Below are 22,858 nucleotides of genomic sequence, written 5' to 3'. Positions count from 1 at the left end.
GCCCTCATAAGTTGGTTATGTTATGAACAGAGAGAAATCTATAAAAAGTTAATGAAATTAATGTTGAAGGAAGAAGAGGTAGAGGAAGACTAAAAAAGAGATGGAGGGATGTTATTGAATATGACGCGGGAGATTGTGTTAAGTGGAAGTTAAGGATAAGAGTGGCTGACCTTAAGTAGTTGGTGTAAAGACGAGGAAAAATAAGGAGAAATACAGGGATATTATACAATTCTTACTTCATTAAGAAGTAAGTAGGTCATACTTCATTTAAGTATAACCTACAATAATAGATTATTTTATTATTTAATAAAAGTTTAAATTACAGAAATTTTATGTTTTAGTTAACAGTACATATTTTTATTTATTTTTTGTATTGATAAATACAAAAAAAAATTACATTTATATAGATGGTCATGTAGAGTAAAACCAATTAAATTCAAACAATATTAAACTGAGATTAATCCAAAAATTTGAATGTGAAATCAATTCATAGGAAGTATAGTTGATTCAACATTAAAAGGATATTTACTTTTCAGGAAAAGTTACAAAGAGTAACAAAAGTTTTTTAACAAAGGGTAGCAAAAATATAATAATAAGATCAATATTTTATTTTACAATCACTTTAATTATTGAAAATTAATTATTTTGAGCTAAATAGAATAAAAAAAAAATTATAAATTAAGTATAATTTTAAATAAATTAGTATACTAATTAATTCACAAAATAAAATAATTTATAAATTATAAAATTATTGTATTATTTGTTAGACTAGATTTGTACACTTGTAATAGTTTATACCCAGCGGATTCTTCAGGTTCATTTTGTAAGATATCTATAGCTTTTAAAAGTACAACCTTAGCTTCATCTATCATTCCTTCACTTTCAGATTTATTTTTTATTATTCTTGATGAGAATTCAATTAATACCAAATGAAGTTCAAATAGCACAACTGCAGTATATATATTTAATCGTACATATAATGGATCAATAATGTTTAAAACACTAAACATTTCTCGGCATAACTCTATAAATAACAATATTTGTAAGGACACGGATGTAATAAATTTTATCCAGAAGTAGTTAGAAAAAATGACAGAATTAAAGTCGTAAAATTTATTTTTGAGGAAAAAGTTTTGAATTCAGTAAGTGCCTATACACCACATGTAGAATATGATGAAATAGACAAATAAGTGTTTTGGAGAGATGATGCAGGGAATATGGGTGGAGATATGAATGGATATGTCGATAATAAGAGGAGATGATATAACAAAAGTACATGGAGAATATGGTTTTAGTAGGGAGAATAAAGCTAGAGAAAAAATCCTGAATTTCGCAGTATCGTGTGATTTTGTTGTTGTTAAAATTTATGTTAGAAAGAGGGAAAAACATTATACAACTTATAAGAGTAGGAGTAATAGATCACAGATTGATTATTTTATGTAAAAGGGAGAGAATGTAAAACGAGTAAAAGATTATAAAGTTATCCCAGGCGAGAGTGTAATTACACAACATAGTAATGAAGTTGGATGTAGTGGAAAGAGAGTATAAAAAAAAAAAATAACACAGGAGGCGATTCGCGTTTCCGGTAGTAAAAGTTGAAAGAAGAAAAAGAGTTTTTTAAAGACGGTAAAAGAGAGGATGGTTTGGAATGTTGAGGGAGAAATAAATGATGTGTGGAATAGATTTGCTAGTTTTTTAAAGAGTTCTTCAAAGGAGAATATTGATGAGAGTAAGAGTAGAATGTCAGGAAACCTGGTGGTGGGATGAGGACGTTCAAAAAATCATAGAAAGTAAGAAAAAGCAATTCAAAGTATGATAGAAGAGCAAAAGGAGAGAAGACTGAATGGAGTATAAACGCTCGTGCAAAGAAACCAAATGTGCAGTAAGTAAGGCGAAGTTTAAGAGGTATGATGAGTTTTATAATTAACTAGAAACAAAGGAAGGTGAAAAAGAAGTCTATATACTTGCAAAAGTAAGAGAAAAACAGTCTAAAGATTATTACAATTTAAAGTGTGTAAAAAGTAATGATAAGAAGGTGCTTATGAGCAATGAACATGTGAAAAATTGTGGAAAGAGTATTTTGAAATAATACTGAATGGGAAGTATCCAAGAGAGACATAAGAGAACATTTCGTGGAATGAGGGACTGTTAGATTTAATTAGTTAGAAAGAGGTATGAAAGGCTGTGGCATCAATGAAAAAGAGGACCCGTAGGACCAGATGAAGTGCCAGTAGAAGTATGGAAAATAATAGGTGGTGTTGGCATAAGGTGATCGAAGGATCTTTTTAATAAAATTCTTTTAGAAGGAAATATACCAAAATAATGGAGGAATAGTATTGTGGTGCCGATATATAAATGAAATTGATATATTCTGTTATACATAGTGTGGAAATTATAGAGACATAAATCTTATGAGTCATAGTATGAAGATTTGGAAAAAGGTAATAGAAATAAGAAGAAAAACGCCAATAATAAAGAACCAGTGTTGGGGAAGTTCCTTTTTAAATGGAATTCGTTCCGTTCCCCGTTCATTTTCTAAAATATGAACTCGTTCCAGATCCTAATTCTTTATATTAAGAAGGAACTTGTTCCAGATCCAGTTCCTCCAAAATAAGAACTCGTTCCACTCTTCGTTCCTTTTATAAGTTATTTAAAAAATTGTGGCAATGAGATCATGATAACGGTCATCAATGATTTTCATCAGCAGTCGAATACAAAACAAATTTGTAGTATTCCTTATCTAAAAGTATTCGAAAATTATATTTATAAGCAGGTAGTAAATGCTAACGACTTGTGTCAACGCGACCAATGTCTATTGTCTACATATAAGTTAGAAATAATAAATCAGAAAACCCAAAACCTTTAACATAAATTAGTTAACAAGAAACGACGATAATATTCGGTGCATTATTTAATATATGTACACATATATTAAATATTTACTGTATACCTACATGTGATAATAACTCTATCTATAATCAATTGATTCATTTAAACAGCCTACGATCTCGGCTGGGTATATAGGGGACTTCCATTGTCAAAAGTCAACTAAAAATACCATAATATTTTAATGTCTAGATACGAAGAAAACTACACTAAAACATGTTTATAAAAATTTTTAGGAACTGTAATTTCCGTTCACGTTCCTTAAAAAATGGAATTTGTTCATTTTCCTCGTTCCTTTATTTTAAAAGGAAGCAGTTCCTAGCATCGTTCCTTCAAAAAGAACTCGTTCCAGGAATCCGTTCCTTTTGGAACTAGTTCCTTCTCAACACTGTAAAGAACTAGACTGGTTTTTTTGCTTGGGAAGTCAACGACGGGGTCAGTTTTTTGTGTAAGACAAACAACTAAAAAAGTATAAGAAAAAAAGAAAAAGCTGTATGTAATATTTATTGATTTGAAGAATGCTCATGATAGAGTAACGAGAGAGGTTTTAAGTGGGTATTAAGGAGAATAGGAGTCCTAAAATGGTACATTAATATTTATATAAATACAAAGAGAGACATTGTGGTGCATATTGTTCGCTGACGATATAATGTTAATAGGAGGAAATTAATCAAAGGCTAGAAGTGTTGAGATCAGATCTTGAAGGAAAGAAATTAAGAATAAGAAGGAGTAAGACAGAGTATGTAGATTACGAGTTTGATAAAGGAGAACACGAGATAGGTGAAATGAGGAGTTTAGAATAAGGGCGGCCGACTCCAAGTAGTTGGTGTAAAGTCGAGGAAACAGAAGGAAAATACATGGATATTATATAATTAAAAAAAATACACACTTAATTTTCGTTCCAGAAGTTCTTGAGTAAGGTCTGGGTGTTTATAACCAGGTAAATGCCCATACATCTGAATTAAGGTATGTTTTACATTAAAACACATATAATGATTTGTGTGAACAACTTTTGATAATTTTTCCAACATAATTTCTAATGAATTGATACTTGGGTTCTAAAGTTTTTTATATATATTATGTTAATTATAACATCTATGTAAATTTAATTACATAAATTATATGTTGTTATACTTCAATTACACGAATTATAATACTCAACATTTTTCATAGAATAATAAAAAATTATAAGTCGAACTATATCTTAGTTGTTATAATATTACTTGAAGAACTTTCTCGACAGCTGGACTTAAACTTGCAATAATACCATCAATTGTAATTGATGATACAGTTGTTGGACATTTATCACATTCCCATTCACTAGATTCATATAAAGGATTCACAGGAGTTAAATTACCTTTACAAAACTGTTTAGCCTGTATAGAAATGAGTGAAAGTTTTTATTTACTATTAATATTCTAGTAGCAAGCTTAAAATTAAAAGTTATTTGACAAAAAAAAATAATAATAAAGGTAATTAAAAACTCACATTGCATATAACTGTACTGAAGTGGGTTCCAAGTTCTGTACGACTAGAGCATCTTTTACAACTACAATTAAAATATTTGGTTGACATGAGATGGTCTCTTCTTTCACGAGTACCCCACAAAGCATTAGTATACATAGTGCTTAAATGTTCACCCCTATAAATAAAATAGTTTTTTATTATACTTTGTATTTTTCAGCTTTCAATTTAATAACTTTTCTATTTTTCTAGCAGCATAAATACAAGCACAACCATGCTTATCATATGACAATCTGATATTTGGTAAACAGTTATGTTCAAGCATACTAATAGTAGGATATATAGCTGATACATAGATTCCAAAAAGTTGAACATCCAAAGCATTAACATCCAAAATTCCACAGATTTTATGAATAGTTTCTTCAGATGTATCAAAATCAAATGTCCTCAAATATGTCTGTTTTAAGAAATTACAAATAGAATTTATTTCCCTAAAAATACCAACGAGCTTATTAACTTCAAAAAAATTGAAACTTAAATAGATGGAAGTTCAAATGCTCACGTGTAAACTTCAGACTTGGGGCCTCTGTGCTCTAAATGTGACTGTAGTTCAATTAGACGATTCCAATTGTTTTTATTAACTATTTGTAACAATATGCATCTTAGGGGAGTTAAAATTTCATAACGGTACTTATTTGATTTAGCGATTAAATCAGCTGCTTTTGCTAAAATATTGCATTCATCTTGGTGTGAAAACAAAAAATTCAAAGGATCACATTTAGTAGAACATATTGGCCATAAACATAGTTCACACAAGGACTCAACTGCAGAATTTGATCTACTTAAGTTTTTTAAACACTTAATACATACAGGATCTGTTTTAGGAAATAAAGGGCCCATAACTAATGCATCATCACATAGTATTAACTCCTTTTCATTAATATTGCGTTTTGTCATTAAAAAGCGACCTAATTGAGAATCAACTGAGATCTATATAAAATTATAATTATTAGACAATTAAAAGAGAAAACGTTAATTAAATACCTCATAACATTTACACTCATTTTTATGAATTTTCCAATGAGCTTTTTGATGTGCCTTAGAACAGTATGAAACTAATGAACATGCTGCACATTTACTATGAGCAGATATACCACAAACTACACAATTAAATAGACTTTGTTTTGTACTATTATTTTTTTGAGACATTCTTAGTTATTTGTCATTCAACTTAAGACTACACTGAATGACACTTAATAATTAGTGAACACTCCAGTGTCAATGTACTAAAAATCATGGCTATTTTAGGTGTTCTATTAATAAACACAACAATTGGTTCTCAAACTATTTTATCAAACATTTTTTTTTTCAAAGACCATTTAATATTATACATTAACACTAAATTATACAAATTATAAACAAAATTATTATATAACATTGTAATTAATCTTCATGCTCATGTTGAGCCTCTGCTTCACGCCATATATTTTTGATATCCTCTACAAATCGTCTCCAAAAATTCATAGTTTGCATATATGCAATAATCCAGAATATGATAACAAACCATGCAAGCCATAAAGAATAATCATTATCTCGATTTCCAAAACCAGGGACTGGTTTGACAAAGTCAGTTACTGTAATTTCTACTTTTTCATTAGGTGTGAGATCTAAAAAAGGTATACATAAATATTTTGTTAATGTTGACAACATTATTATTATATAATTATGGTAACATTAAACATATTATTTTAATGGAACTAAATATTTAATTTTTTACTTAGAATTAATAATTCATTGTTATTAGTTTGACTAGTAGATAATTTATTTTATTTTATTAAATATTTAGCATTAGAGGCATATTTGAACATTTAAAAATCTTATATCCAAAATTTTACTTTTAGGTCTCCTATTTGTAATTTTATGAAAAGGAAAATAAAAAATAAAAATTTACAGTTATTATGTCACAAAAACTAATATTTTATGTGAAAATTATTGGTAGAAACATATACAGAGTGATTCTATAACAATATTTTCAAAAAAAATTAGTATTTATCTATGAAAGTTTTATCATTTTTTTTATTTATAAGATATTCAAAAAAAAAAATTAATTCTAATACCCTGCATCTTTTTAAAATTATATCAAATTGAGTTTTTTATTGATAAGATTTATAATATTTGATAATATGTATAATACTTAGGGTTTAAGGGTCCTGTTTAAATTATGATAAAAATAATCTAAAATTTTTATAGTGCTAATTAAAGCTCAAAAGGAACAGAACCTTTCGAATGTAATTCATTAAAATATACATTTTGTAATACCTGTGTGTCTAATAACAAATTTGGTAAACTCATAAAGTGAATAATCTGATCCATTATATTTTGCTATAGGACGTCCATTGTGAAATAGAACCAAAGATGGAACTCCTGTAATACCATACATTGTGTTGAACCTTTAAAATTAAAATAAATGTATGAAAATAATTTAGAATTTACACAACAAAATAATTTCTAAAAAATGATTACAATTTTTCATTATTTATTAACAACTAGAATCTGAATTTAAATGCAATTATAAATTTTGTTTTAGCTATTTTAAAGAGTGCAATAAACTTTGTTATTGGAATATACAATAACATAAAAATGTTTTTCGTTTTAGGGGGAATAAACCTCCTAAATCCCTTACAGTATAGCTCCAGTTCGATCACTGGTCTGTTAATACAAATGTGGTTAATTATGTGTTAGGAATAACTTAATAAAACTAATAAATGCATATAAATCCAGTCTTTATTAATAACTATTCTTTTGAACTTTAAAAATCAAATAATTATTTAAAAATACTAATTTATATCAAAAATACTAAACTAAAAGCCATACAATTAATTAATAATTAATACATAATTAAGAAAAATATATATATTTCATATTTTATTATATTATATATTATTCAACATAGTTTATTTAGCCTTAAAATGTTAAATAAGTTATCATAAAATTAGAGAATATATCACCATACAAAAATAATTAAGTGGTATCAAATATCAAAACTTTTAAATTATTTAATCCTTTCTAAATGATCTTGATGTTTGACTTTTGGAAAAAAAAAATTTTTGATAGACTCATATTGTTAATTTTCATCAAACACAAAGAACATATTTAGGATTACTTTTAAGAAAGGGTAAATATGAAAAACATAAATTCTCGAAAGAGGCTGAAATTGTCCTTCATTAATGCACCTATGTTGTTTATCAACTAATAAGCTATTTCTAATTTTTACTTATATAATTAAAACAGTCAAATAAATGAATTAAAAGAATGATGGATTAAAATTAAAACATCTATTTTTTGCATTACTAATATTGTTGGCATAGTGTAGAAACTGATTAGCGGTTATTTTAGTAATTTTATTTATATTTTTATTACCATCATTTAATGTATCATTATACATAAAAAATAATAATAATATTATTATCATAATTTTATTATTTTATTCACAAATTATATTTATATAATAACTAGCAATAATAACAAATTAAAATATATATTTATAAAAATTATTGAGTTTCTACACCGAGCCAAAAATATATTTTGGGGCTTTTGACCTCAAGAATAAATACATTTGAAATTGATATTATTAAACACATCAATGTTTAATATAACATAAATATTTAAACAAAATTACGATTTTAACTAGTGGTAAGGTAATTAAATGACAAAATTTTAAAAAGTGTTTACTGCTTCGTTCACTCATAAAAACTTAGGTTTATCTTTGAAGTGGCTCAAAAAAATTCTATGATATTTGAATTAATAATTCTATAAATATTAAAACATTTTAACAATTTTAACAAGTTAGTTTTCTTTTAAGTAATACAGATTTTTCATTTTTTATAACAATTGATTCAAAATAAAATAACAATCTAGTTAAGATAATATAGCTAAAATAATTTTTCTGACGATAAGAATATACCTCTGTTCTGAGATAGCATTAAAAGCTACCATTTTAACTTGAGGAAATATTCTAGGAAGTACATTATAATGTGGAGCTGCTAATGTACTAAACTGACAAGATCTTGCATAAAATAATACCAATGTACAAGCTGCAATTGTTCGGCGATTTGTAATTTCAGGATCTGTTTTTAAAACATAACCAAGTCTTGTTGAATTTACCACCTATAATATTTATACAGAAATCTATTAAATGAATCTCTTTGATTTTATTAGAAATATTTCTTTTTTCTAAATAGTTAAAAATAAATCAATATGATTTACCTCAACAGAAACTTCAGTCATGTTTAGAGGAATAAAGTTAGTGCAGTTCACAATCCTAGAGTTATTAGCTGCTGTTATGTTTGATAATGGTTCATATACAGATGGGTGGCTTGTATTAGTACTATCAGTAACAAGTTCTGCATACAAGACTGAGGATAAAAATGTACTAAATTTAAATTCTTTACCTCCATTTGTAGTAGTGCTAGTAGTTAAATAAGCTTGCATAGTGGGAAGATAATTATGTTCTTCTTCTAATTTTTTCTAAATACAAAATGATCATAATGATACACAACTGCAATATTATACATTAGAGATTTTTTAATGTTTTGTAAACATACTTGAAAGTTTTTTATTGCATTGCTTATGGCTTGAATATCAGTTAACTCTGCCATTTGTGGTACAAAAGTAACATTCTTAGGAGAATCAGATGGTTCTAACGAAAATTGACTGTCATCAATATTTAAACTTTCATCTGAATCAGCTGTAAAATTATTTATTATGAAATAAAACTTAATTTAAAAAATACATTATTGCATTTACATTTTGATTTCTATGAGAAAGAAAATTCAAGATAATCATAGTAAAACATAGCAATTATATAAAAAAGGATAAAGATTGTGGCTTTCACTATAGGTATCATTACAAAAGTAGAGCAAAATAAAAGTTGAGAATTTCCTTGAAATAGTAAGCACAAAATAGATAATTTGCACAACAAAATACTGGGATTTTCTTTACATAGGGCGCATATATTCCAGTTTTTTGCCCCAAACTCAAAAAATTACTACTGTTCTGTAACTTATTCAGGGTTTTATAAATGCACAATACTTTGATTAAGCTATTAATTACTTTTACTTAAATTCCATACCTTTTGTCATTACACCATACATAAACAGCAAAAACATAATGTATTGTAGAAAATTCATTATTGAATTTTTAATATTTAATAATAAAATAATTATTATCAATAACTATAACAAATGAAAAATCATATTACAAATTTATATATAAATAAATTGAGATAATAACATTTTAGCATTCAATATTTTTTGTTTTAATTAACTACAAAATAGTATACAAAAATTTTATTTTGTGTTCCGAGCCTATAAATTATTTTGTAAAATAGAGGACTCCATAAAATTAAAAAAATTATTTATCAAATTTGCAGGACAAAATCTTAATAGCATAAGCCTTACATTATCAGCGTTACCATGGACGATAAGAAATTTCATGATAAAGCTAAAATTGTTTATTTTTCGTTATAGAGAGTGGGGTAAAATATTTTAATTTGTACTTTGGTTTAGTAAAACCAATACCTTTTCTCAGCTTCGTATCGAAGCTAAAATGTAAAACATAAAATCGAGAATTTTCACCGTGAAGACAAAATAAAGAATAAAAAAATTTTCTTTATAAAATATACTTTTAATAAAGTATATTACTTTAGTTTTAATTTAAGACATATATATATAAATGTCAGACTTTCCGGAACACTTTTAAAAGTTAAGTTGAAAAAGTAAATTTTTTGTGAAAAAATTGTCATTTTAAATCTTTCCCTGTGGGCAGGTAAAGGGTCAGATTTATAAAAAAAATATACCAAATGATATGTAAAGACATCAAGCATCCATAAAAAAAAGATTAATAAATAAATAATATAAACATTTGTTTATAAAATGTATAAATTCAAATTGTCTCAGTTAATAATATTTAGATACATAGGCTGTAGAAATACCACAATAATTTTTAATACACTATAAATAATGTCTTTTAGTTATCTATAGCTTTTTTCGAGAGGTTTTCAATTTATTATGATTCAACTTATCGATATTGTACTGTAAGACACTTAAAAATTTGTAATCATTGAAACACCAAATTAGTATTAAATCACTAAACAAGTGTGTGCAATAATTTAGATATGAATTTAATTCATATGTACACAAATTAAAGTAAAGTACACTTGACTTTAATAAAATGTCGTTTAATTTAATTAAAATTTGGTTGGTAATTAGTAGAATGAACTATTACTAAGAAACTTTTATATGTTATTTTATGAATTTATAGTAAATTCTAAATAATCAACTATTTATAAAAAATGGAACAGTGGAAAGGTTGTAATGCGATTGTTACGGGCGCAGCATCTGGTATAGGAGCTGCTACAACAATTAAGCTAATAAAAAATGGAATTAATGTTATTGCCTTAGATTTGAATCTGGAAAAACTGAAGGTATATTTATTTATAAATCTATTTAATGAAACTAAAAAGCAAACATGGTTAATTTGTCAGTTATATTTACAATTACTATTATTATTTTTTAATGATTTTAGAGCCTATAATGTTATAATTATTAGTTTTTATTTTTAGTCTCAACCATACATAATGATATCATCACAATGTAAACATTTTTGTTTTCAGAGATCCCTTATTATCTGGTAAAAAGCAGCAATTTTATGTTACTCAAACATTACTTTCTCATAAATTTTAGTTTGAGTATAATTTTTATGAAAAAGCTTATAATTTATAATTGTTTTGGGGTGATGGTCACTGTAGCAATGAGAAATTTAAGCTTAACAATTAAGTCGACATATAAAAAGAAAAAAGGATCATTGAAGCTCCTAAAATTATGGTACTAGACTCCTTTTTCCAGGGTATTGCCTTAGTCATATTATATTTTTACGCCAATAAAAAAGAGAAAGACATAAATGTAGCAATAAAGGCTTTCAACAATTTTTCCTTCTCATTTTTTCAACACATTTCAATTGTAAATTACAAATCTTATTACACTATTCAATAATAAAATGTTTTAATAAAATATAATATTTATATTGCTGTTGCGTGAAAATGTGAGTCATAAATTTGACGAATCATAAATTAATTACAAATTAGTCCATAGATTGGTTTAAGTTGTTATTTATGTAACATGATTATAATTATTTTACAGGAATTGGAGTGTTTCATAAAAAGCAATTTAGATATTCAAAAATATGGAATTATACATTCTAAAAAATGTGATATAACAGACGAGTTAGCTGTAAAAAACATTTTTTCATGGATTGATTCCACACTTGGAGGAGTCAGTATATTGATTAATAACGCTGGAATAATAATGCAAACATCATTATTGGGTAATTTTTTTTTTTAGTTTTTAAGTTTAATTCTTCACAACACAACGTCAATTGGTGTGAAAAATTTATGTGTAAAAAATAAAATATGTATATAATCACATATTTATTTATTTTTAACTCAGAGATATCAATATGTTTTAATTTTTTATACGTTTTTCTAAACGCGTTTTAAATAAACAATGAATATTGTAAAATATTTATTTAAAAACATATTATGTGCTTCAACGTAGTATTTGAATAAATTCCTTTACCTCTTCGAAAATTAACACTGTATAAAAAATGATGACTTCATTTTTTTATTAAATACTATTTGGGTATGATCGAATAGCTATGGTAAAATGTGAGCTATTAAGACGATAATTATTGTTGTTTTTTGCATGAATAATGAAATTTTTTTCATTTAGATGGAAAATTAAGTGACTGGGAATTATTTATGAAGATTAATGTCTTGGCGCAATGTGTATGTTCAAGGGAAGCATTCCAATCGATGTCAAAAAATAATACAAATGGACATATTGTTCAAATAAATAGGTAATTGATTTTTATAAAATTTGATTTGACTTAATACAACTATAAGTGTGTTGTTATAGTATAACTGGCCATAATATCACACCATACTTTGGGCATAAAATGTACAACGCAACAAAGAGAGCAATTACAACTCTATGTGAGGGTTTACGTCATGAAATTAATCTTGTCAATTCAAAAATTAAAATATCAGTAAGTATCTATATNCTTTGGGCATAAAATGTACAACGCAACAAAGAGAGCAATTACAACTCTATGTGAGGGTTTACGTCATGAAATTAATCTTGTCTTATTGTTTATTGTAATTCAAAATAAATTTATTCAAATTATTTTCGTTTTACATATTAAAGAGCATAAGTCCTGGTAGTGTAAATACTGATCTATTCAAAACAGCAAATTTCAAACCATCAGACCAAATAAAAAATAAAGTACCTATTCAGCCATTAGATCCAAAAGATATAGCCGATGCTATAATAACAGTACTTTCAACTTCTCCAAATGTCCAAGTCAGTATTAATAATTTATTATTATTGTTTGCATAATAGTTTTTAAGGGGGTGGTAAGGGCGGTCGCCTTTGGGTCACCCGTTTGTGAGATTATATTTATAAAATAACGTAGATTAGATCAAAATTATATTTGTCCTGGCATAAGCAAAACTAAACTAAACCTATACTATTTCATTAGCCTAACCAAAAAAAATATTGGATTTTTAACTTTTATTTTTAAGTAATGATAAAACTAGAATGATTTAGTCCTTCAACTGAAAGAAATGTAAAGGAGAGAAAATTATGTTGACCACCCGCTTTCAAAAAATTAAAAAAAAAAAAAATTTTTGATATTATTATGTTAACATGCTTATATTAGTTTCACCTGTATGTATCTTTGTAACTCTCCACGCGCCAAGTGTAATTATTCTCGCGTATCCCGTCGTCTATGACCTTAAGACTAGACTGTCGTAACGCATTCACCCCACCCCGCTCACTAAACGACGGCTACACTATTCATGTATAATTTTATTTTTGGTTTTCGTACCCGTACATGCTTGCGTCTTATCAATATTTTTATATATAAGAAAATTTTTATTAATTATTATTAGATATAAACATTTAAAGATTCAATTTTTTTATTAGTTAATATACATGTATAATATTTAAGGAAATAGAAATACAGGTAGCTAATTGGTTTTTTATGACGATATTCGCAGGTAAATAGCCTTTATTATCAATGGTCATAAGACACTTTATTGTGTTTTTAAACACATTAACTGACAATACAGAAATTATATCTATTGATAGTCATAATTTACAATAAACACTCTGTGACTGTGAACAGCGATGTCATAAAGACTAAAAAGTAAAAAATAAATATAGTTTAAAAAAACTGAAAAACACGCTTTTAAAGCATATCGAACTAAAAAGTTAAAAATAATTTTATATTTTAAGCTTAAAACAATAATGAACGAAAAATACTATTATTATTGTGAAAAAAACGGTAGCACAGTAAGACTTCTTGACTTGGAAATGTCGGTACATTTTTGAGAAAGATGTGCGTGTTGATTGTTACTATATTTTCTTGCTTGTAATCAGATTTTTTTTGCTGGCACCACGTATACCAAATGTATGCAATACTTATTAATTTTATTGAAATTATTTTTGCTTTAACTTTTTTTTTGTTAATTTATGATTACAAAATCATATTAACATTTAAAGATTGAAATTGTAAATATGTATTTAATACTTTTAGATACCATACATATATCTAAAATGTTACTTTTATATTTTTTAGATTGCAGAGTTGATTATTATTCCCACAGGATCTACAATCCAGCCTCATTGTGCTCCATCATTGAATAAAGAATTATAAGAACTTTAAAATAAAAATAGTCAAATCTTGTTATATCATATATGTTAGTAAAAAAAACATTATTTTTATTAATTAATGTAATATTGTAAAAAGTTAAATACTTGATTGAATTATATCAGGAACATCAAGAATTAGCCATAATGAACCTAAATTATAATAAATTGCAGATGCATCAAATTAATTTTTAACTCTAACATAGTTTATGTAAATGTTAAAATATTCAACATGTATTTTATATCTAATTTAATTCAATAGATGTATTTGTTTATGAATCTAAAAGTAATTTTCAGTTTACCTCAAATGATATAACTAAACCTCAACTTTCAATCAACTTAAAATACAAAAAAGAAAATATAGTTGAGGAAAATTTTTAATAAATTCTAAATTATTAATCAAAACTGTTTAAAAAAATACTAACAATTTTACATAATTTTAAATAGTCACTCTATTAGTTAATTGCATTAACACATGAATTAAAAACAATTAAATATTTTAAAGTAATATTGAAAAATATATTTATTTTGACAAATTACACATTTCAATACAAATGTCTTTTATTCAAATCAAATATATTTTATAAGTTTAAAAGTAAGAAAAAAAATTAAATTACAGAATCATAAATTAAAGTTTAACAATATTAATAATTAATGTAAATTTAGATTAAATAAAAATAAAAAATTACTGGCTTACATTTAAAAAGAATCACATTTAAAATAAATGTCAGCATTAAAATTAAAGACTTAAAATTTTAACATGATCATTAACTGTTTATAGATCTATTATTTATTAAAAGGATAAATTATCCCAGCTTATTGATAGAGTCTTTAATATCCTCAACATGGTCAAGTAATTTATTCCATTGTTGCATAGTTAATGATATTCCTATAATGAATCAAAATATTTATAAATTATGTTTATTATTTTTTTTTTAATTTATACCTTTTTTTCCAGGAAGTAAGTTTCCATCTTTTTCATAGAATTCACGTATGTCAACATAAAGTTTTCCCTTGAAATCTCTAACTTTAACAAAGCGATTCCTTTCTAAAACCCAAGAATGTTCTTCTTCATTAGAAGTACTTTTTTTAGTTTCTTTTTTTTCAGTTTGCTTAGACTTTTTTGGTGGAGGATTTCTCTGAAAAAAATAAACAATTATAGCACTTATATAAAAACTAGTATTGTCATTATTTTTTTAATTGGAACACAAAGGGTGTTCTGTTCATTTACATGCTGACAATTATGCGAGGTTTTAATCCCTAATACTGATACCTTTCCTGATTTCTTAGAAATATCTATATATATTAAAAACTCTTTTCGTAATCAGGTGGTTTATATTCTATTCCTTACGCATTAAGATTTTAACATTTTAGGGTATGTTATTTTGGATAATTGGTTTGATACAATCTAAAGGATCTTCTGATCAAACTCATTATAGTGTTTGACCATATTCTACGGTGTTGCTATCAATAGCCCAAATACCTAAATTGTGTAATCTTAGTGCTCTAACTTTAACCCCTAAGTGTACAGGAGGTAGCCAAATTAGTGTCCCCTCCATTGCCAACGTTGGTGTGGTTCTTATTATTCAATTATAACTTTTAACACCCATAATGACTATTGCAGTCATTCTTTGAATGCGTTTAAGTTCTTTCTTGATAGTAATAAGTGTTGTTCTGGTACTAAGATACCATACATAGCTATAGATTTAATAAAATATATAGTCAATACATAATTCTTAGTTGAAGGCCCCAGGTCTAACCTCCAAGTCCTTAATGAAACCATTTAAANCTTTGAATGCGTTTAAGTTCTTTCTTGATAGTAATAAGTGTTGTTCTGGTACTAAGATACCATACATAGCTATAGATTTAATCAATAAAATATATAGTCAATACATAATTCTTAGTTGAAGGCCCCAGGTCTAACCTCCAAGTCCTTAATGAAACCATTTTTACTCTTAACTCACTGTCTAGGATAATACCTAAATACTTTACCTCTGACTTAAAACCAATTTCTTGTTCATTCAGGGCAAATGTATCAAGACTGTTAAATTATCTTTGTTTGGGTTGATATCTTGACTATACTGATTATACCACAAGTATAACATGTAAATTTAAAAAAACCTGGTACAATGGAGATGCAGCAATGTTAGGACAAGTATAGATGATATCACACAGTGATAAAAATCACTATCATAAATAATGCTTTAATGCAAAGCTGTAGTATTATTTAACTTTTAGAAGTTTAACTTATATAAAAAGCAACATCAACTTCTATTCTTTTTATTATATCCTAATTACTAGTTATATGATTTATAAATATAACACATTAATAAATATACATTACTGTATAATAATTTCCACACACAAATTATACAGTAGTTTTATATACCATGTAATAGAAAAATAAGTATGGTTTTATATATAGATATATAAAAATTTATTTTATTATTTTTTTTGGTTTTTAAAAATGGGATTAAATGGGGTACTTACTGACCCGCCTATATAAATATGGTGTTTAAACTAAAATAGACATATTTTACATGTCTATTATAACACATATTTGAAGCTCAAAGTATTTCTGTAGCATTTTCAAAAGTTAAATTGAAATGGTAACTTATTATGTAAGAAGAACTATTTTAAATTTCCTTCTATGAGTAAATTAAGAATAAATTAAAATTTATCAGTTTTAAAAATTGTAATTTTTTAGGTGATCTTTTATTTTAAGGGAATTAGTGAAATATTTACAATTTTTGAGGTTAATGATTTAAAATAGGTATAATTTGTCATATTTATATGCATCATTAAAAAAAATCAGTCTAATGAGTTGATAAAAAGTAGAAGTGACAAACACAAAAGTATAAATGAAAGAATAAATAAATAAACACATCATAATAAATTAATACTTTCTCAGCTTCATATCAAAGTTAATACAATTTTTTTATTTTGACAAAATTATGACTGGTCATCAACTCTTTTGTCAATTCACTAAAGTTTGACTGATCAATTGACATTGTATCAATCCTACCATGAATACTAGTTCAAAATTTAAATAATTATATTTTAAACATTTTTTAGAATCTTTTTAACACAAAATGTGTTATTAAATAATTGTTGGGTTTAGTTTAATTAAATTCTATTTAGGTATCTTATTTTACTTTGTAAATATTAACTATAACATTATTTTACTGCCAAGTTTATTTGGAAAATTTAACAAAGAAACTTCTTAATTAAAAAATTATCATATTATTAATTTTTTAACCTTTGGAAACAATGAAAACAATATATTATAAGGATATAAATTTCATAGAACTTGGAGATTCAATTATAATTGTTATATTTCATATTCATTTTTTTAGATTTATTTCTTAATATTGATATTTTATTAAAAGTAACCCAATTAAACCAAGACTAGAAGTGTTCTATCTTTATATCACAAAAAGTAAAGCCTCCTTACACGAGTTAATGATTTTTGTTTATTAACTATTAAAAAAAATTGATAACATCACTAGTGAAGGGAAAAAAATGTTGACTTTTTTAGATTTGATGCGAAGTTGAGAAAGTATTAATTATACCATGATGTGTTTTTTTTTATGTCTGTTACCACTTTTTCTCAGCTCTCACCAAACCGATTTCTTTCAAGGATACATCAAAAGATCACAAAACGTATCTAGTCGAAGATATTATCCTCAAAAATTGAAAAAATTTCTCTCGTAAATGGGGGAAACTTCCAAAAAAATTACAAATTAAAAATCGATAATTTTCGATATATTTTCAATTTTTTTATTTAAAACTGCCATAACTTTTTTAAAAATGACCAAATCAATATAATTATTTTTTATATAGTTACATGAGGTACTTACCTATCATTTTGTATATTTTTTTTATAAATCTGACCCCTTACCTGACCATAGGGGGGATTTAAAATGACAAATTTATTACAAAATTTTAACTTTTGATAGTGTTCCGGAAATATTGACACTTTTGTATACATCTTAAATTATAGATAATGTCATCATGGTGTATTAAAAATTATTGTGGTATGTTTACAGCTTATAAATCTAAATAAATTAACTGAGACAATTTAAATTTATAAATTTTATAAACAAATATTTGTACTATTTATTTATAAATAAAATAAAAATTTCAGGTATAAGTTAACATTGACCAATTTGGTTTTCAGTTTTCCTACAAAAAAAGAATATTTTCAAGGAATCAAATATTTTTAATCAAAGATCAAAGGTGGAAATAGAATTTTGAACTTGGAATAGCTTAATTTTTTAATCTATTTATTAATAAATAAATGTGTTCAATATTACTGTATATAACATTAATATATATTTATTCCTATTATTGTAGTATTTATTTGTATTGCATGATAAAACATTTTTACTGAGACAACTACTTCCAAATTTTAGCTTTGTTACTAAGCAGAGAAGGTATTAACTTTTCTATGAGGTGTTGATTATCTTTTTTTGAATTTGTATATACTTTTTCTCTACTCTCACCAGACCGAATTCTTTCAACGATCTATCAAAAGATCACAAATTGTATATAATCAAAGACATAATCCTTAAAAATTGAAAAAATTTTTCAATGTGTTCCCTTTGTACAATGACATTGTTCCAATGACATTACCTTTGTATTCCGTAAATGGGAAAAATTTCCAAAAAAATTACAAATTTAAAAATCACAAATTTTTTTTCAGTTTTTTTCACTTAAAACTGCCATAACTTTTTTAAAAATGACCAAAACAATATAATTTTCTTTATATACAGATACATGAGGTACTTACCTACATTACATATATTTTTTTTATAAATCCGATGCTTTACATGCCCACAAGAGGGGATTAGAAATGACAACTTTTTTACAAAAAAATTAACTTTTGAAAGTGTTCCGGAAATACTGACATATATATATATATATATTAAATTAAAGCTTATATAATAACTTTAATATGAAAAAAAGAAATTTAGGACTTTATTTTATTTTCATGTTGAAAAAGGACATCCAAGTAAATAAAATACGATTTTTGTAAAAAAAATTGTTTTATATTCTTAACTTTATAATGCTATAAAGATAAATATTAAAATTTTCATGGTTATTTGTTTTAAATGGTTAATAAAAAATGATTAAAAATAATCTAAGTAATCAAATTGCATTCAAACATCAACTATAATATGATTCGAACATGAATAATATAATAATAAATAGTTTTGTACTAAACAAGTAAAATGACTGAAGTGCACTTTAATCAAAATTCACTTGGTCATTTTTTTCAAAAGTATATTTTTTCATCTCATCGCTACTTAAATCAAATCATAAAAAATTATCGAGATATTAGAACACATAACTAAAAGTTTTATAAGTCACATTATTAAAATAATGTTATTAATATTTTTTTGAATATTTAAAATAATGGATTTAAAATGTTTTTTTTTATGAACATTAGTTTTAAATAAATATGAACTATTCAACAGATTATATACACTTACATCATCAGGTCCAGAATCAGATGTATCGTCCGAAGATACCGTACGTTTAGATTTTTTTGGTGCCATATTTTATATAGATTTATAAAAGTGCGTTAAAAAAAATTTTAATTGAGAATAACGATAGCCTAACAAATAAAACGCAAGAAAATTGATAATTTTTGCGCGCAGCTGGAAGTACATGAAAAAATTACAAATGGCCGTTATGTTGGCGGCGCATGACACAATAACAAGAAACTTCTAGTATAGTAATAGATTAACACAATATCACTACCGCAGATTTACCGGTATTATTGACAACATTTTGTGATAACAAAACCATAATATATGTATGAATAATTACAGAATAATCAAATTTTATATAAATAAAAACCATTATATTAAGAGAAATTGTCCTTTCTTTACATTTTGCTTGGTCAATTTTCATAATCGTTATGTATTATAAAATTAAAAAAAAATTATTTTCATTAGATTATATTATGAACGCCAGAATTAAGAGCATTGTTCTATAGATTAATGATTAATGAAATATAGTAATTCGGCCGAGTACACTGTTTCCAAAGTATTTTTTGGATAAAAAAATTTAATTAAATAGTTAGAACCACAATTATAGGTAAGACAGATTACTCAACGAAACGTATTTTGTGAAATCAAAGTGTCCCCGTCATTCTCGTTGAGATATACATCTAGCCTAGTGCAATAAATGATTCGACAATTTTTGAGTACATATTGACAGAGTGTCATTTATGTTTGAGAAATGGTATCCTTTTAGAGGCGCTTAAAAAATATTCATTGGGCAGGTAAAAGTCCTAGCTACACGCCTGGTTAATGGAATATTTTTATATTAATATGAATTGTAAAGGTAACTATGACCTATTTGTATAATGATAAGTCATCTAGCAAACAACGAATGAAACTAGTTTTTATTGTTTATACTTTAACACTTTTGTTTAAAATTATTAAGCCAATTATCTTGTATTTAATTAATTGTTTTTTTAAGAATTTTTTTCTGTATTGTTGCATTATTTAAATACTATTTTATATTTTTCTACATTTTAAAAGAATAATTTTAATTGAATATTTGAATCTTTAACTGTTCTCTAATATAAAAATTATTAACTTTTTTTATACATCTAATTAAATTTTATCTTAATAAATCTAAAAAAATTCTCTAGTATTACCTTATTAGATAATAATTTATTATTATTTCATGTGTTTATGAATTTTTTTTTAGTATACCATTATTACATTATGAATATTGACGTATTATCATGCTAATATAACAAATAAAAAAATATCAACTATTAATGTAGTTATACGTTCACTGTATGGAAATATAATAATATTTGACTGTAGTGGAAATTCCCTTTCAAATGATGTTGGGTAAAAAAAATTATTAGTTTATAATTAAAAATAATTTAACTTATATTTTCATTTTTTTTAGATAAAAATTCTGTTAGTTATGCTCCAATCCTAAGACGTGATTTTTTTTTAATAAATCTTAACTTAAGTTTTAAAAATATTATACATTATAATTATTACTCATAGCTATAGTTAAAACTCAATACTTCTACTGTTTTAAACTATTCACTATAAATTACATTAGTTTAGATTTATTATTTTTTTAAATAAAGAAGATGCTTGAAAATTTCCGGAAATATAATACAGAGAAAATTTTTATGTAATTTCTTTAGAAATATTTGTGAAGTTAGAAATTTTTATTCTAGAGCCTTAATTTAATATTTTCTTCATTTAATCATTACTATTTTAATTTTAAATAAATGTAAATACTTTCAAATATATATTATTAAATATTTATCGGACTTTTTTCGTCTAGGTATAAAAACTATAAGTTAATAACTTAAATATAGTCATAACACGTATCTCGCCAACAGTATTGTTTGTTTATATTTTAAATAGTAATAACTTCTGAAATACTGGTTCAAAATTTAGGTCAGACATTTTCTATTTTATACACTAGTTAAATATGTATTTAGTCATTAAAACAAATACATTCAACACTCTAAAACTAAAAAAGCCTCTCTACCTAAAAAATTACCGATATTATCTTTATTTGGTTAGTAATTAAATAGGTTGAGACAGATATATCACTTTTATTATAAAAATTACATAATAGCATTATTTAATAATATTTTCTATTTTATAACGCGAAGAATAAGAATATATAACTTACATTTTTAGAACGTATTTTCTATTATAATAAAAGAAATTGTACATTTTCTCTAAAAATAGATCTCTTTCTAAATAAGCTGTCCTAATTTTGTCAATGGAATCTATTTTATGTAACTTTTTTGTATATAAATCCATAAAGCATTTTTGTGAAAAATAAATATAATTTGCACGTATTATTAATTTAATACATATCATTTTAAACTTTTCAAATGAATATAAATTCGGACTCTAATTATGACTGACGGTAAACATTAATATCAATAAACAGTTTTCAAATTATCATAAAACCAATTTTATACATTTATTGAATTTCCATTTTTGATAGAAATTTTTGATGGTAGAAGGAATATTGCATTTTAGTAATATCTAATTTGTAGATTTTTAATTTACAAAACTACTTACAGAGTATTTATTTTTACATTCTTTAGAAAATCACGTATGTACTATGTCTTAATTTTTAAAGTGTTTAGCAAATAGAGTAGAGTTGTCTTTTACTACTCTACCTAGGAATTAGAGTTTTCTTTAAATATTTATAAATAATCTCAAAAATAGTCAAAGATACTACTAACCAAATATAATTTCACATATAAAAAAGGATGGTTTTTATTAATATTAACATTTGGTTCTTAATTATAAGCCAATAATAAATAATACATTTTTTTTAATAACATAAATTATTTATGTAGATTGTTCAATAAAAAAGAAAACTGGTTACTATTGTTCTCATTGTTTGTAACAATGGACCCGTTTCCTTACTTACTGAACATCTGTATTAAGTAGTGATGGGCATAATCGAGATATACAGGGTGGCCCACCACTCACTGACAACTTAAATAACTTTTGATCCAGTTAATATTTTTAGTTGATTTTTTTTTTAAATAATATTTATACGTTAGGTCTATAGCTATATCTCAATAATTAATTTTTTTACGTTTTATTAAAAATATTAATTATTTTAAAATTTTAAATAAAATGTAAAAAAAAAATCTAAGATAGCTATTTTGTAGAGTAGAATTTAAGAAAAATTTTAGTAAAAAAATATCTTATTAATATTCA

General features: G+C 24.9%; 4 protein-coding genes across 5 annotated transcripts; 1 reads left to right on the top strand and 3 right to left on the bottom strand.

Annotated features, from left to right (window-relative positions):
* Positions 1 to 653: 653 nt before the first annotated feature.
* Positions 654 to 5,665, bottom strand: LOC126910534 (SET domain-containing protein SmydA-8-like). 2 transcript variants are annotated; one of them, XM_050693173.1, is made up of 7 exons: positions 5,395 to 5,665; positions 4,913 to 5,340; positions 4,587 to 4,841; positions 4,375 to 4,528; positions 4,110 to 4,262; positions 3,776 to 3,944; positions 654 to 1,024 (listed from the first exon to the last, which is right to left on the bottom strand). In XM_050693173.1, the coding sequence occupies exons 1-7, from the start codon at positions 5,557 to 5,559 to the stop codon at positions 741 to 743; spliced, it is 1,608 nt and encodes a 535-aa protein (XP_050549130.1). In that variant the 5' UTR covers positions 5,560 to 5,665; the 3' UTR covers positions 654 to 740. The 2 variants fall into 2 exon arrangements, with proteins under 2 accessions (XP_050549130.1, XP_050549131.1); XM_050693174.1 differs by having other exon boundaries at positions 4,913 to 5,318; positions 5,395 to 5,511.
* Positions 5,666 to 5,686: 21 nt separating this feature from the next.
* Positions 5,687 to 9,721, bottom strand: LOC126910535 (thioredoxin domain-containing protein 15). The gene is made up of 6 exons (XM_050693176.1): positions 9,482 to 9,721; positions 8,955 to 9,097; positions 8,617 to 8,877; positions 8,315 to 8,517; positions 6,670 to 6,800; positions 5,687 to 6,017 (listed from the first exon to the last, which is right to left on the bottom strand). Exons 1-6 carry the CDS (start codon positions 9,537 to 9,539, stop codon positions 5,794 to 5,796), a joined length of 1,020 nt encoding a protein of 339 aa, XP_050549133.1. The 5' UTR covers positions 9,540 to 9,721; the 3' UTR covers positions 5,687 to 5,793.
* Positions 9,722 to 10,555: 834 nt separating this feature from the next.
* Positions 10,556 to 14,396, top strand: LOC126894595 (farnesol dehydrogenase-like). Its single transcript, XM_050665718.1, has 6 exons — positions 10,556 to 10,834; positions 11,550 to 11,733; positions 12,138 to 12,264; positions 12,324 to 12,453; positions 12,612 to 12,767; positions 14,047 to 14,396. The coding sequence occupies exons 1-6, from the start codon at positions 10,703 to 10,705 to the stop codon at positions 14,122 to 14,124; spliced, it is 807 nt and encodes a 268-aa protein (XP_050521675.1). The 5' UTR covers positions 10,556 to 10,702; the 3' UTR covers positions 14,125 to 14,396.
* A 216-nt stretch (positions 14,397 to 14,612) lies between these two features.
* LOC126893687 (RNA polymerase II transcriptional coactivator) lies at positions 14,613 to 19,831 on the bottom strand. Its single transcript, XM_050664105.1, has 3 exons — positions 19,613 to 19,831; positions 15,064 to 15,256; positions 14,613 to 15,006 (listed from the first exon to the last, which is right to left on the bottom strand). The coding sequence occupies exons 1-3, from the start codon at positions 19,676 to 19,678 to the stop codon at positions 14,924 to 14,926; spliced, it is 342 nt and encodes a 113-aa protein (XP_050520062.1). The 5' UTR covers positions 19,679 to 19,831; the 3' UTR covers positions 14,613 to 14,923.
* Positions 19,832 to 22,858: the final 3,027 nt, after the last annotated feature.

This window comes from Daktulosphaira vitifoliae, unplaced genomic scaffold (assembly GCF_025091365.1).
Source record: "Daktulosphaira vitifoliae isolate Bord-2020 unplaced genomic scaffold, ASM2509136v1 Scaffold_1, whole genome shotgun sequence".
NCBI classification, from domain to species: domain Eukaryota; kingdom Metazoa; phylum Arthropoda; class Insecta; order Hemiptera; family Phylloxeridae; genus Daktulosphaira; species Daktulosphaira vitifoliae.
The sequence above is the reverse complement of the archived record's forward strand: the minus strand, read 5'-3'. Positions and strand labels throughout refer to the sequence as shown.